Source organism: Neophocaena asiaeorientalis, unplaced genomic scaffold (genome assembly GCF_003031525.2).
Source record: "Neophocaena asiaeorientalis asiaeorientalis breed wild unplaced genomic scaffold, Neophocaena_asiaeorientalis_V1.1 scaffold879, whole genome shotgun sequence".
Lineage (NCBI taxonomy): Eukaryota > Metazoa > Chordata > Mammalia > Artiodactyla > Phocoenidae > Neophocaena > Neophocaena asiaeorientalis.
The window spans coordinates 887,605-901,939 of record NW_020175527.1 but is presented as its reverse complement, the minus strand read 5'-3'; the positions used below and the strand labels follow the sequence as shown (position 1 = coordinate 901,939).

The window sequence follows — 14,335 nt, the reverse complement described above, 5'->3', positions numbered from 1 at the left end:
AATCTCTTTTATATCCTGTGAGGAAATATGTATTTTAAGTCTTTTTTGATAGATTTATAGTATTTTAAAGATGCAATCTCAGAAATCTAAGTGTGAAAATTAGTGTAGTAATGTTCCTAGTACTGGGAGAGGAAAAACAGCCAAAGTTTTATTTTGTTATAAAAATTAGCAGCAAAATAGCTAACAATGATAAAACTCTTTTCTCCTTAGGGCCAAGGAATACGAGAGTTTATTGGAAACAAAAAATTCTGGCTCAGACTCACCCTATAAAGCAAAGTGAGTATTTTATCCTACATTTTAGTTCTTTGTCTTTTCAGTCTTTGCCTGTAACAAAAGCTTATCTGAACCATCATTGTATGCCTGTGGTCATGGACTTTGTATCTGATGCCTAGAATTTTATTCTGCTAACACAGTGGTATCCAACTGGGGATGGTTTTGCGAGAGGATGTTTGTCTGTGCCTAGGGATATGTGATAATATTTTAGTTATCACAGCTTGGAAAACTGGTGCAGTTGCCATCAAGCATGCAGAAGCCAGGGGATACTGTTAAACATTCTTCAGTGCACAAGATAGGCCTCCACAGCAAAGTATTACCGCATCCAAAACATCAGTAGTGCTGAGGTAAAGAAACCCTATTCTAACAAAACAAGTTCTGGCAAGGCTGTACGGGTTCTTACTCTGAGGAGATCTCATTCAAGATCGTTGCAAGGGCCACTTGACAGATGAGGATTTAGACTCCGCCATTGGGTGTAAGTGTAATTACTAAGTGTAATAGCTAAGTAAACAAAAACATCATCATTTTGCTTCTCTCAAATAGACTGCCAGTAGAGGTGCAGTGAGAGAAAGGTACTTATATAATACTACTGATAGGGGTACAGACTGGTGTAGTCTTATTGAAAGGCAATGTGAACCCGGAGCTTAGGTTGTCCACTTTTTTGTTTACGGTTAAGATATCTTTTATTCATTATGTATATGATTAAGTTCTAGCACTTGAAGTAGTACTTTATTTTTTTAATTTATAGTTGATTTACAATGTTGTGTTAGTTTCTGGTATACAACAAAATGATCCAGTATATATATTTTTTCCAATTCTTTTCCATTATAGTTTATTACAAGATATTGAATATAGTTCCCTGTGCTATACAGTAGGACCTTGTTGTTTATATATTTTATATATAGTAGTTTGTATCTGCTAGTCCCAAACTCCTAATTTATCCACCAAATAGTTTTGTATTGTCATGTGAATAATACAAATTAATGGAATAGATTTTTTAAAACAGTTTAGAAATAGATCCAAAATTTGAGGAAATTTAATATATGATGTGGTATAGTGTTTGCAAAGATGGCCAGAAGTTGTTGAGCCATTCCTGGAGGCATGTCCCTTTGCAATATAACTTTGCCACCTCTCCATCAAGGAGTGGACTCTATTTTCCTTACTCTTGAATTTGTTCTGGCCTTTTGACTTGTTCTCATCCACAGTCTACTGCAGAAGCAATATGTGACTCCTGAGCCTTGGCTCCAGAAGTCTTGAGGCTTCTGCTCACAACTTTGCTTTCTTGCTCCCCTGTGACTGCCATATAAGGAAGCTTTGGTCAGCCTCCTTGAGGATGACAGATCACTTGGTCATAGTGTATAATCCTTTTAATATGCTGTTTAATTTGTTTTGCTTGTTTCATTGAGGGTTTTTGCATCAGTGTTCATAGAGGATATCAGGCCTTATCAAGCCTCTGCTTGTGTCACATTTGTTTATGTCCCATTGGCCAAGGCAAGTCATTTTTCCAAGTCCGTAGTCACTGTCTGAGGTGACTATGTACGTCATGGCTGGCAAGATATACTTCAAGGGGGACCTTTAATGTAACAATCTACTATACAACTTTCTCTGGATTCTCCTCTTACTTGACTAGATGCTCTTTTTCGGTATCTTTTGCCTGGTTGTTTCTTGTCTCTTTGACCACTGACATTAACATGCCTTTGTCCTGAGAGTTCAAATAGAGAATTACTCCCTTGGTAATCTCATTTAGTTTCATGACTTTAAACACCTAGTATCTGGATGGACTTTAAATTTATGTCTCCAATACAGACCTGTCCCCAGAACTCCAGAACACTATATCCAGCTTCCTATTTAGCATTTCCACTTGAATGTCTCTGTTCACTTGGATGTCTCAAGTGAACATGTGCAAAATTAAACTCCTGAAATTTGCTCCCATACCTTACCCCTCATATTTTTGCTCATCCTTAATTTAAGGATGGCAAGCCCATCCTTAAATTAAGACATCTAAAATCTTTAGAGTCATCCTTTTTCTCACACTCTTCCAGTCCATCAAAAAATTCTATTGGCTCTATCTGTAAAATATATTCAGAATCTGACAACTATTCATTACCTCCATAGTAACTAGTGTAGTCTGACCTACCAGTGTCTCTCATCTGAATTATTGTAGCAGCTTCCTAATTAGTTCTACACTGCTCTGCCCTTGTTTACTACAGTCTCTTTGCCACAGGGCAACCAGGATATTCTTTTAAATTATAAGTCTAGAAAAATGGCAGTAGCAATAGAAGCATAATTTTTCAATATCTTCAGATTTTAATATAGAAACCAGATAACTAATAAAGAAAACCCAAAACCCATGGAAGCATTTACAAAAAACACTACATTGCCAGATATCTACATGAAATCTGAAATGCAAGTGGATGGGAACAAATAGCCACAAGACCTGCATGGTAATGACATCAGTGTGAAAGAAAGCAAAGAGAAGCAACTGGGATAACAGATGTAAGGAAAGGATAACCCCGAAATAGCTAACAGGTTTTCACTGGAAGGTTCAGGGAACCAATTTGAGAGAAGCATCTGAACCTCATTCTTAAGTAGGTTTCTCAAGAAGGGCTGATGTGAACAATGTTGCCTTAGTTCTTACTCTTTCTTATCAATAATTTTATGCCCTCAAAAATCGGTTTTGCTGGGCTTCCCTGGTGGCGCAGTGGTTGAGAGTCCGCGTGCCGATGCAGGGGACACAGGTTCGTGCCCCGGTCCAGGAAGATCCCACATGCCGCGGAGCGGCTGGGCCCGTGAGCCATGGCCGCTGAGCCTGCGCGTCCGGAGCCTGTGCTCCACAATGGGAGAGGCCACAACAGTGAGAGGCCCGCGCACTGTAAAAAAAAAAAAAAAAAAAAAAAATCAGTTTTGTCAGTTACAAAATCCTTGACCCACATTTTCTTTTCTTGAGGATCTTAAATACTAAGAGAGAATGAACCTTAGACAATCAAAATTATTAGACATCAACATAAAGACTAGGGATGAATAGTAAAGTTATAGTTTCTTATAGAACTAAGAATAACTGATGGCCAGAAGAAAAAGAATATTATGTAATAACTGTATCTCAGTTGTTTTTATAGTATAACTATAAGAAAAATATTGGGGAGAATGAGGAAAACATATTCTAAAAAATTAACCATTCTCCAGTTATATTGGTGATGGTATTATTGATAATGTTATTCTGAGTCTATGTGCATAATAATAAGGATAAAGTAAAGAAGATTATGGAGACTAGCATTCTTTCATCCCCTGTATTACTGAGAAACTGAATTCTCAGTCTGGATGAAAGGAGATAGATGTAATACATTAGAGATCAGGTAATAACCCTGTAGGACTGAATTTGAAATATATGAATTTATGAGATATTTTATCTTTTAAAAAGTGTTCTGCATATTTGTGTGTATACGTATTTGTGTATATACATATATAGATACACATGTATTATGTATGTGTGTGTACACACATTCACTTATTTCCTAGCTGTGTCGATTGAAGGGGCCTAGAAACAATGACCAATGCAGTAGCAGTGAGCATATCTCACTAAAGGGAGCAAGAACTTCTTGGAAAAATGTCTAATGCTAGATCTGAATGCTCTGTCATACTAGATGGCAAGGAATCTCTCAAAGACTGCTAGTGTTTTATCAAAAGACTCAGGCGCTGACTTGAAAAGTTTACTAATAGACAAAAATAGGACAATTTGAGCATCAAAAAGGATAATTATTGTAACTGATTGAAATTGGTAACCAAATAGCAGATGAAAAGAAATGTCTCCTTATAAAATTTTTCTAGCTAATAAATGAAAATGACTCTTCCTCCAGTTTCCCCTCCCTTTCCAGAAAAATTCAGTCCTAAAGCCACTAGAGGAGAGAGCACCAAGCTCTCTCTGCACTGACTGGATGGCTGGAGGCAGCAGTGGCACAATGGTGGGTGTCAGAGTAGGCTAAGGAGGGGCGCCAGGTATGGAGGTTCAGAGCCCAAGCAGAGCGCAGGGAGCTTCCATGTCGGGTAGGACACCATGGCCTGGTGTGGGGAATCAGAGCCAGATGAGGAGCGTAATCCATGGAATGTCATCCTGGCACAGTCTGTCAGGGGAGTCTTGCAAAGGGTGTGAAACCCAAGCAAGCTGAGGATGGCAGAAGAGCCCAGAGTAGGGAGTTGGAGGCCAAGCAGGAAGATAACAGTATGCATAAAGAAAGATGCATGATACGTTAGGTGGATTGTTCACATAAGTAAATATATTAAGGATGAGAGAAGAGAGTTAAAAATAGACCCAGGGAGAACAGAAAATCCTATGGTGGTGAATTGGAATTGTAGGTATCGGTTTTAACTCCTATTTTCCATTATATATATAAGTAGAAATAAATATAGATGTAAAGTGTAGGGATATACACACACACACACACACACACACACACACACGTGACCCTTGAACAGTGAGGGTGGGGGCTGGGGCGCTGGCCCTCCGAGCAGTCAGAAATCTGCCTGTAACTTTTACGGTTGGCCTTCCCCTCCAAAGTTCTGTGTTCACGGATTCAACCAACCCTGAATCCTGTAGGACATACATAGTGAAAAAAATCTGCGTATAGATGGACCTGCACAGTTCAAAGCCCTGTTGCTCAAGCGTCAACTCTGTGTATATATAATTATATATATAGTTCTATGTGTTTTTTTTGTTTTTTGGTTTTTTTTTTTGCCATACGCCGGCCTCTCACTGTTGTGGCCTCTCCCGTTGCGGAGCACAGGCTCCGGACATGCAGGCTCAGCGGCCATGGCTCACGGGCCCAGCCGCTGTGCAGCATGTGGGATCCTTCCGGACCGGGGCATGAACCCGTGTCCCCTGCATCGGCAGGGGGACTCTCAACCACTGCGCCCAGTTATATGTATTTTTTATATTCATTTATATAATAATATACACACATTTTCTAGATCTTTCCACTAAGAATGAGGGCCTGGGAGCAGCAACACCCTGATAGCATTGAGCACATCTAGTATACCCATGTAAATATGAAGGTGAGGTAGTTCCCTGAAAGGGATAGATGGGTTCTTTTTCCACAGGAAAGGATGCTGGCTGGCAACAATGAATGATGATCAATGTAGGAGGCAATATATGCACACTGATTTTTTCATCTTAATATGGGGATTTCTTAGGCTGTTACAGTTAGAAATACAGGCTTAATCATATTATTTACAAATGGAAGGGGAACCAGTAGCCTTAAATTTAGACTATGTACCTTTCAAATAGAGGAGGTGAAAGAAAAAAGAAGTTAATATGTTTATGTCTTCCTGTCCATCACACCGAAGAACGTTAGTTCCTAACGTGGGCCCATTCCCCTTTCTTACACTTTTATAAATCTTCCCAATGATCCTAATGAACCTCCCAAAATTGTGATAAAAGTTAGGGATCCTTACATTTCACATTTGCCAGTGACAGGTTGAACTTAGAGTTGTTAGAATTTGTTCAAGTTTTGAGAAGAAAGTATATGACCTTAAAAAATTCTCCATAAAGCCATTTACCTGACAGATACTTCTCATGTTCTAGGCTAGGAGTTATGAATCCTTCACTTTTTCTTTTCATGCTAGAAAAAATTAACATGCCAGAAGTAACTCAAATAGCAATTTCTGTATTAATAAATCTGCACCCTCTAAACAGCTCCTATTCTTGCCCTGTAGGGAAAATACAGCTTTCAGGGCTTGAGTCCTGTGACATTCTATCATTATTTATAGTATGAATCAAAATCTAATGTTTTTCTTGAGAGGGGCTGTATTATTTGTGGTACTTCTTTGGAGGCAGGGAATAAAACAGGTTTAGCTCATGTTACCTAAGCATCCCCTTGATTTGGCATTCTTCCTTGAAAGATAGGTTCATATGAATCCCAGATTTGATTTACCTCAGGGTGAAATACAAGCCTCTTGTATTCTGTGAATTAAAATGGCCCTTGTGCCTCCCTAAATACCCCTGGTTTTCAGTGGAATGTGAGCATTCTTGGTAAGAATAGTGCTAGATTCATATGCATCCATTGCTATGGCTGGATATTCAGTTACATGGTGTGCAGGCTTTATTCAGCCAAAAGCTGAAGTGGCTACTTATCTGTCACACAATGAAGTTCGCTGCCAATATTCATCCACATGATAAGGTCAGTAACTTTAATCGGATGGGACTCTAGCCCATATTCGATTAGGAAGAAAAGAAGTATGTTGCTCTTACTCTATTTTTGTATTTTTTATATTCCCTTTTTCCTTTTGTTAGGTTGAGACTTTCTGTCAATGAATAGTAACAAGAGTTGGTCATTTATTGCATGTCTACTTTAGTGAATGGTGTTAGGTACATTACATTAATTATCTCTAATCTTCAGAAGCTCTGAAAGAAAAAAAAAATATATATATATATATATATAAAATCTCCACTTTCAAGTTGAAGAAACTGAGATTGAAAGTAGATAAATAACCTCCCCAGGGTTTACATATGTGGTATGTTCTGGAGCCAGAGTTTAAGCATAGGTATTTCTGATTTTAGAGTTTGTATTTATTCCTTGACTTATCAAAGTAAACTTCATATGGATAGCTTAGGTTTAAACTGGAGTTCATCAGGGCCTTTTTGAGCTGCAATTACTGTTGTATTCTTTGAGGAGTTCAATTTTTTTACATAAATACATTTCTAGATGAAATTATATTCTAAGATCTTATTCATTTGTGAATGAAATTTCCTTATTTGAATTGACTAATATGGTGTGGAGACAAAGCATGAAATTTGAAGATTAAAGGCCTAGGTTTCTAGTCCCAATAATACATTTACCAGTCGTGAAGCCTTGGGAAAGTCACCTAATTTGCCTGAGCCTTGGCGTCTTCATTTTTCAAACAGGGATGGACAGTGTTTTTCAGAGGACTAAAAATGATCATGTACATGAAAGCATTTTGTAACATATGAGGTTATGGATACTATTAATATTAATGTAAAGAAGAAATTTCTTCTTAGACCATTCATCATTAAATATCTATTGAGGGTACTTATCTAGAGGTGCTACGGATAAGATGGTGAATGGGTCGACAAGAACCCTGTCTCGGGATAGTGGCTCAGTGGTTAAGAATCCACATGCCAATGCAGGGGACACAGGTTCGATTCCTGGTCCAGGAAGATCCCACATGCCACGGAGCAACTAAGCCTGTGCACCACAACTACTGAGCCTGTGCTCTAGAGCCCACGAGTCACAACTACTGAAGCCCTTGCGCCTAGAGCCTGTGCTGCACAACAAAGAGAATCCCCCATGATGAGAAGCCCGCGCACCACAACAAAGAGTAGCCCCCGCTCGCTGCAACTAGAGAAAGCCCGTGTGCAGCAACGAAGACCCAATGCAGCCACAAATAAATTAATAATAAAAAAAGAAAAGAACCCTGTCTCATGAAGTTAATACTGTGCTTCTGCACTGTCCAGTATGATAGCTTCTAGCCACATACGGCTTTCTAAATTACTAAAATTAAATAAAACTTAAAATTTAGTTCCTCAGTCACACTAACTATATTTCAAGTGCACAATAGGTACATTTGGCTAGCAGCCACCATGTTGGACAGTACAGATATGGAACATTCCCATCATTACCAAAAGTTCTGTTGTAAATTTCTGCATGGGAGAGACTTGTAATAAGTGATTTGAAGGAATAGTCAAATCAGAGGAAGCAATGTTTGGCCTAAAAACTTAGGGATAAGTAGGAATTTTCTAGATAATGTGGAGGTGGGGGAAGCATTTCAAAGGAATGAATGAATAGCATTTGCAAAGACACTGAAGCAGGAAGAGCGGGATTTAGATCCAGGAAGACCTCATGCATACAGAGCCTGTGTGGCAAGACCAGCCCTACATGGGAGGAATCAGTCTTCCTTGATTGTAATAGGAGAAATAAGGGAGAGTATGGGTGAAGTGCTGATATCCTTGTAGATTTTGTGGCAGAAAGAAGATTTTCTGGTTCCAGTAGCTTCTATTTTCTCTAAAAAATGTAAGATCTTCTTATGTGAAAGCAATGGGGAGAAAGGAATGGGTGGAGTTGTGAGGATATTGAGCAATATATGAAGCAAGTCTTTGTAGGAGAGTGAGCAGACTAGACAAACGTATATTAGTAAGATTCTGAATCTGTAGTCATACCAGTCTTTTGCATGGTATGACTATTTCTCAGTATCAGAAATGGAAAAGGCAGGCGGATGTTCACTAATCCAGCTAAATAAATTAATGTATGCAAGGCACTGAGAGGGATGCCTGGCCCACTAAACAAACATTAGTGATTGTTACCATGGCTGGGGGTTAGCTGTAGAAGTAACAGAACAACAGAAAGGGAATGTAGCACACGTTTACAAGAAAGTGATTATAATGATGGCCTATGGAATCAATCATAGATAAAAATGGAAGTAAGGCAACAGGGAGATGATGCATAGGGGAAAGTGGAGAGATCTGGGAAAGTGACTGGTGAGTATCTGTTGGTAGGATACTCAAGCAAGTAAGTTGAAAGGAGAGGAAGATTGATCAAAGAGTAAGTATGTGAAACAGAAGAAGTAAGGGCTTCAAAGAAATATTACATATGTTCCCCTTACTAAAGAATCTTATGATCTAGGAAATATGTGTTATTCTTGGTGAAAAGGAGATAATTGCTCTATTGTCGAAATGACATCAGCAGTGGCAGGAAATCCCCAAATTGCCTGTAAATTGGAAAATGGAGAGTTTGATACTCTGAGAGTTTACAGTGCTTATAACATGGTATCCAAGGCTACCTTGAAGACTTAAATCAAAATATGAAAACCTGCTCAGGGTCTTATACTCATTTTCTCTGCCATCATACTCTCACCTTTCCCCATCTCCAATTCTGTTCTAGTTTAAGGGTCACGTGGAAACTGATGGCAGCAATTGCTCCAGGTAATCCTGTGAATGGACAGTACTGTCCTCTAGATCTATTTTGTGTCACAAGGACTAGATTGGTGTTTGTGAACATAGGATAACACCAGCCTTAGGTGCTCTATGAAGCAGTTTCTAATACAATAATGAAAGTAACTTTTGTTTAAAAATATTTAGGAAAATGAAATATTATAGTCTAATACATTCATGTCATTCTTCTCTTTCATTTTGTATCCAAGGCTTCAGCGATTAGCCAAAGATCTTCTAAAACAACTACAAGTACAAGACAGTGGCTCATGGGCAAACAATAAGGTTTCTGCTTTAGATCGTACCCTTGGTGAGGTCGCTAGAATATTGGAAAAAGAGGTATGTAACTAATCTCTGGCCTCTGGCCTTAATCTCTATATTTCTTTCTTATTATGATGGGCCCTGGGGCTATAAGGCAGACTCTCAGTATATGTGTTTCTTCGGTGTTTCCAAAAGCTGGTCAACCATTGGTGGATATTTTTTCTTTTTGTTCTTAAGGATATCGAAGTTGTTTTTAGTTGTTTTAATTGAAGTCCTCTATGGCAAAAATATATTCTTTAGGTCATGGTTTTCTCAGTCATATTTCCTCCCACACAAACAACATGAAATTATTTTAAATGAAATCAGAGTAATAAAGATACACAGTTTTATGGCAGAAAATATAAAACTTTGAATTATAAAGCTCATATATCACAGATTTTCACAAAATACCAACTTCCTTCCTGTTTCCAATGGAAGATTTGGTAGTTTTCTTTAATGACTTAGAGTTAGTAAATGTTTCAGTGACAGTTTTAAAAATCCTTAATGATTTTTAAAGTATTTATTGTTCACTATAGAAAAATTTAAATGTACAAAGAAGAAACAAAACTCCCTGTAATACCCACTATTGACATTTTATTGTATTTTTTCTAATCCTTTTACTGTACATTTTTTACATTATTTTATCTAACTCATTTTATCATAAATTATTTCTCATATATTTTAAAATTCTTTTTTACTGAATGAACATATCACAATTTACACAATTTATATCACTTAGGTGGTTTCTAATTTTTCTACTTAAGGTAATGACTATCTTTGTTTATTAGCTGCATTTTTTTGTTTTCTGGGTTTAAAATGTATTATATAATATTTTATATATACAAAAGAATGTAGTGATAAAAATTACATAAATAAGTGAACAGCTGCAATCTCATGACCAACCTAAGAACTAGCTTGATCCCAGTACATTTATGGTTCCCACTGTGTTCCTTCCTCACCCTATCCCCTTGCCTCTGCTCCCTCTGAGGGAAATACTGTACAGAATTAAAGGGGTATCCTTTCTTTGTTTTTTAAAAATAGTGTTATTGCTTTATCACATAAATATATATTTAAATAATATATTATTTAGTTTTATTTGTGTTTAACCTTTATAAAATATCACACTGCAGACTTAACGTGATTTTTTTCAATCAAAATTATGGGTCTGTTTTATTTAAGCTTGTAAATGTAGCTGTTTTTCATTTATTTTGTCTGTTGTATAGTGAGTACTACATTGTGTTAGTAGTACATTTTTTTATATTGTTCTCCTGACAGTAGATGTTCATTTTTGGGATTGGATGTGTGTGTGTGGCGGGGGGAGAGGTAGAGAGAGAAGGGGCAATTCTGCTCAAACAATTCGTGTATCAGAGCAAGTGAACAAGAATTTCTCTAAAGCAGGGAGCCTCAGACTTTAGTCTGCATCAGGATCACCTAGAGGACTTGTTAAAACACCTTGGATTTCTGATTCAGTGGGTCTGGAGTGGGTCCCAAGAATTTGTATTTCTAATATGTTCCCAAGTGACACTGATGCTGCTGGTCCAGGGGCTATACTTTGAGAATCAGTGCTCTACTCTAGGGGATATGCTTCATGGGTGGAATTACCAGGTTTTCAGTCATATGAATGATCAGCTTTACAAGATAGTGCTCAGGTGCATTTTGGCATCAGAAAATACAATCCTCTATAGGAACTGAGAGCAGCATATTCACTGTGATATCATGGCAGAGCCACATAGAGTCAGTTCTTTTGTATAACATGTCCCTTTCAGAGTATGAGAGAGTTCAAAAGCTGTTAGTTGTCCAACATGTACTAGATGGAGTGTTTGGAGGTTTTATATACCTTGGAAAAATCTCTAATTATTTTAAAATTAGCAGGTACTGATTTTTTTTTATAAAGGGTACTTATACTTTGAACTAAAAGGCATTTGCTTGAAGATACCACCATGTATACCATATCTCATGAATACTGTTTCAGACTGAAGTAATCACAAAATTTTTGAGGAAAAAGTAAAATGATCTGTATAAGAAAGGTATTCAGTATGGTATTTCAGTATGAAAATCTAAGTAAAGTTATTTCATTCACAAAGGGGCAATTTACTGGAATACCACTGATCCCTTATAATTTGAGGGAGAAAAATGTTGTCTGGCTCCCAGCCTAAATGATCTGTGTCAGGAACGTTGCTGCAAAGCTGTCCTCAGAGTATACACTGCAGGACCACCTAAGAGTCTAAACTTACCTACAATAAGATCCTTTTGCAACTTTTATAACTAAAATCCTTTTTACCTAGCCAAGACAGACTAACTTTATGTGAACTTCTGTTCATAGAGTTATACGGACATTTCAGTGTAATTCAGCTGATGGTATTTATGATTTCAGTCTAGGAATTATAAATAACCATTCCTTTTTGTTTGGAAAACTGCCTGGAGTAACAAAATCATTAACACCAAAGCCAAGTACCCAGCGAAGGATTTGAAGACAGACTAGAAGTGATGGGGGTGGGGGTGGGGGACTGGTAGAACTTGGGCAAGCACTCACTGAGGAATGGTGAGAGATTAATCTTGAGGTCTTTGTCCTCTAATTTAGACCTCAACACACTGATTCCTTCTGTTACTGCTTTGACACAGTTTCCTTAGGTAATTTTTCTGAAGTTCTGAGAAATGTTTTTAGGGCTAACAGGTTAAATGTGTGATGCACAAAAATGCTCTTGTCACAAAAGAGATTTGGAAACTGAGGAGACCTGGGTTTTGGAATACTTACTGTGTGTCTCACGTCCCTTCTGGCTTTTTGGGTTCTCTGATTCTGTTCAGAAATAAAACGTTTGTAAGCTTTCTTGCATGTATTATGCTTTTTAACAAGCCGCAGCCACTTCTGTAAGGAATATGGTGATCTAGGGGACTTGCACCAACTCTACCATCAAAAACATCTAAAAATTCTGGAAAAAATTTAAAAGTAATTTTCTTAAAAGCATCAAAGAGCTAAGGAGAAATAAAGAGTTATCAGGCCAAAGAAAAAGCAAGAGTTTAGACAGTTGTGCTTATAACTGAATGCCCCAAGAGTATTTGCCAGGCTGGCAAATGTGAATTACGATTTTGCAGGCCTCATGGGGTAGGGAGACAAAAGTAAAAGCCTAAGGGCTACCTAAGGTATGAAGTCTAATAGGATATTTTCCCTTCACCAAAACCACCATAGCCTGCTCCCCGACATAATGGTGAACCCTCTCACCTGACCTCAGAGACTGCAAAGAAAGTGTCTCGGTATAGTGCAGAAGTTATAACCATAATCCAGCCCTGGAGTAGATTTGCAGTCCAAGTTCACATTACCTGTATTATATCAAATGGTGAATTGAGTTTAAAATAGTCCCAGATTGGTTAGTAGCATCCCCTAGAAACCTGGCAGAAGGAAATGCGAGTCCTAATTGGAAGAAGACACCTTTATCCTAGGCCTCAGGTAATTTCTGTCAAGTAATTTTATAAGAACGAGTAGTTGCAGTCAAAAAACAAGCACAAAAGTGGATAAGTCATTATGAGTAAGAGCAAGCAGAAACTGGAACTGCAAGGCTTTGTAAATACCAGTCACAGATCATAAAACTGTTCTTTTACATGTTAAGGAAACAAAAGATAAGCTTGAAAATATTTAGTTATAGACCTAACAGCAATGACAGAGGAGGTAACTCAGAATAGTCCTCTCACTGATGACAATGAATAAAGCTAGACAAAATACAAACTGGAACTGAATTGCTAATAAAGTAGTGAAGAATTACTGGTCCAAGATCTGGGAACATGGCAGGCATTTTGGGGCTGGATACAATTGGTGATCCAAAAGGGGCGGATGAGAAGCTGAGTAGTACTTTTGATATTATTGCAGAACTGGTGGGGAAAAATTGTTGGAGTCTAGGACTGTAAGTCATAGGACAGTGGCCAAAAACCCATGTTTTGGGTTGGGACCTTAAAGGACTGAACTGTAAACAGGAAGTATGCCAGTCGTTGCACAGACAGCAGATAAACGGCAAATCATCTGGGTAGCTGGGAAAATCCCATCATTGGAAAAAGCAGTAAAGTGATCTTGAATTGCTAATACCCCCAGGTACCTAACAAAAGCAAATGGATAGTCTACTCTGGAGGAAGATAATAATCAACCTAAGTCTCAAATTACTTCCACAAAATAATTTTCAAATATACTGTCTGACATAGAAAGATAATTAGGCGTATAAAAGGCCAGACAACATGGATAAAAATCAATAGAAACAGGCCAGTAGGGGCTCTAGAACTATGCTTATTATGTTCAATGATATAAGTATTAATTATTTTTTAAAGGTACAGCACATTTGAAAGAAAATAGAAGTTTTGGAACTGAATATTTTAGTAATTAAAATCAAGAAAACTGTAGGTGAGATAACAGCAGAATAAACCAGCTGGACAGGGAATTAGTATACTGTAAGGTAGGTCATAAGAAAGAATGTAGACTGAAACATGGAGAGAAGATGACATGGAAAACACAGAGAAGAGTGTAAGAGGCATATAATATATAGTGAAAATGCCTAATGTATGTATAGTTATTCAGAAGGAGAGTAGAGGAGTAGAAACATTATTTGAAGTCATCATCATTTAGAACTTTCTAAAAGTTCTAAATCAACCCACAGATTCATGAAGCCAAATGAAGCTCAAGCCAGATAAATAAAAAGAAATACACACCTACAGACATCATAGTGAAATTGGAGAAAATCATATTACAAGCCGATCTCATTCATGAACTTGGATTCAGATTTCCTAAACAAAATTTTGGCAAACCGAATCATGCAGTGTATTAAAAGAATAATATATAACAACAAA

At 37.6% G+C, this 14,335-nt stretch overlaps 1 protein-coding gene across 1 annotated transcript in view; it reads left to right on the top strand.

Annotated features, from left to right (window-relative positions):
- Positions 1–210: 210 nt before the first annotated feature.
- LOC112415810 (S phase cyclin A-associated protein in the endoplasmic reticulum-like) overlaps positions 211–14,335 on the top strand; it is a gene marked incomplete at its 5' end in the record, with an annotated part of 224,280 nt that continues 210,155 nt past the window's right edge. The window contains 2 exons of the mRNA XM_024768976.1: positions 211–276; positions 9,421–9,547. Coding sequence (XP_024624744.1) covers positions 211–276; positions 9,421–9,547 — 193 coding nt within the window. The remainder of the gene's footprint in view (positions 277–9,420; positions 9,548–14,335) is intronic.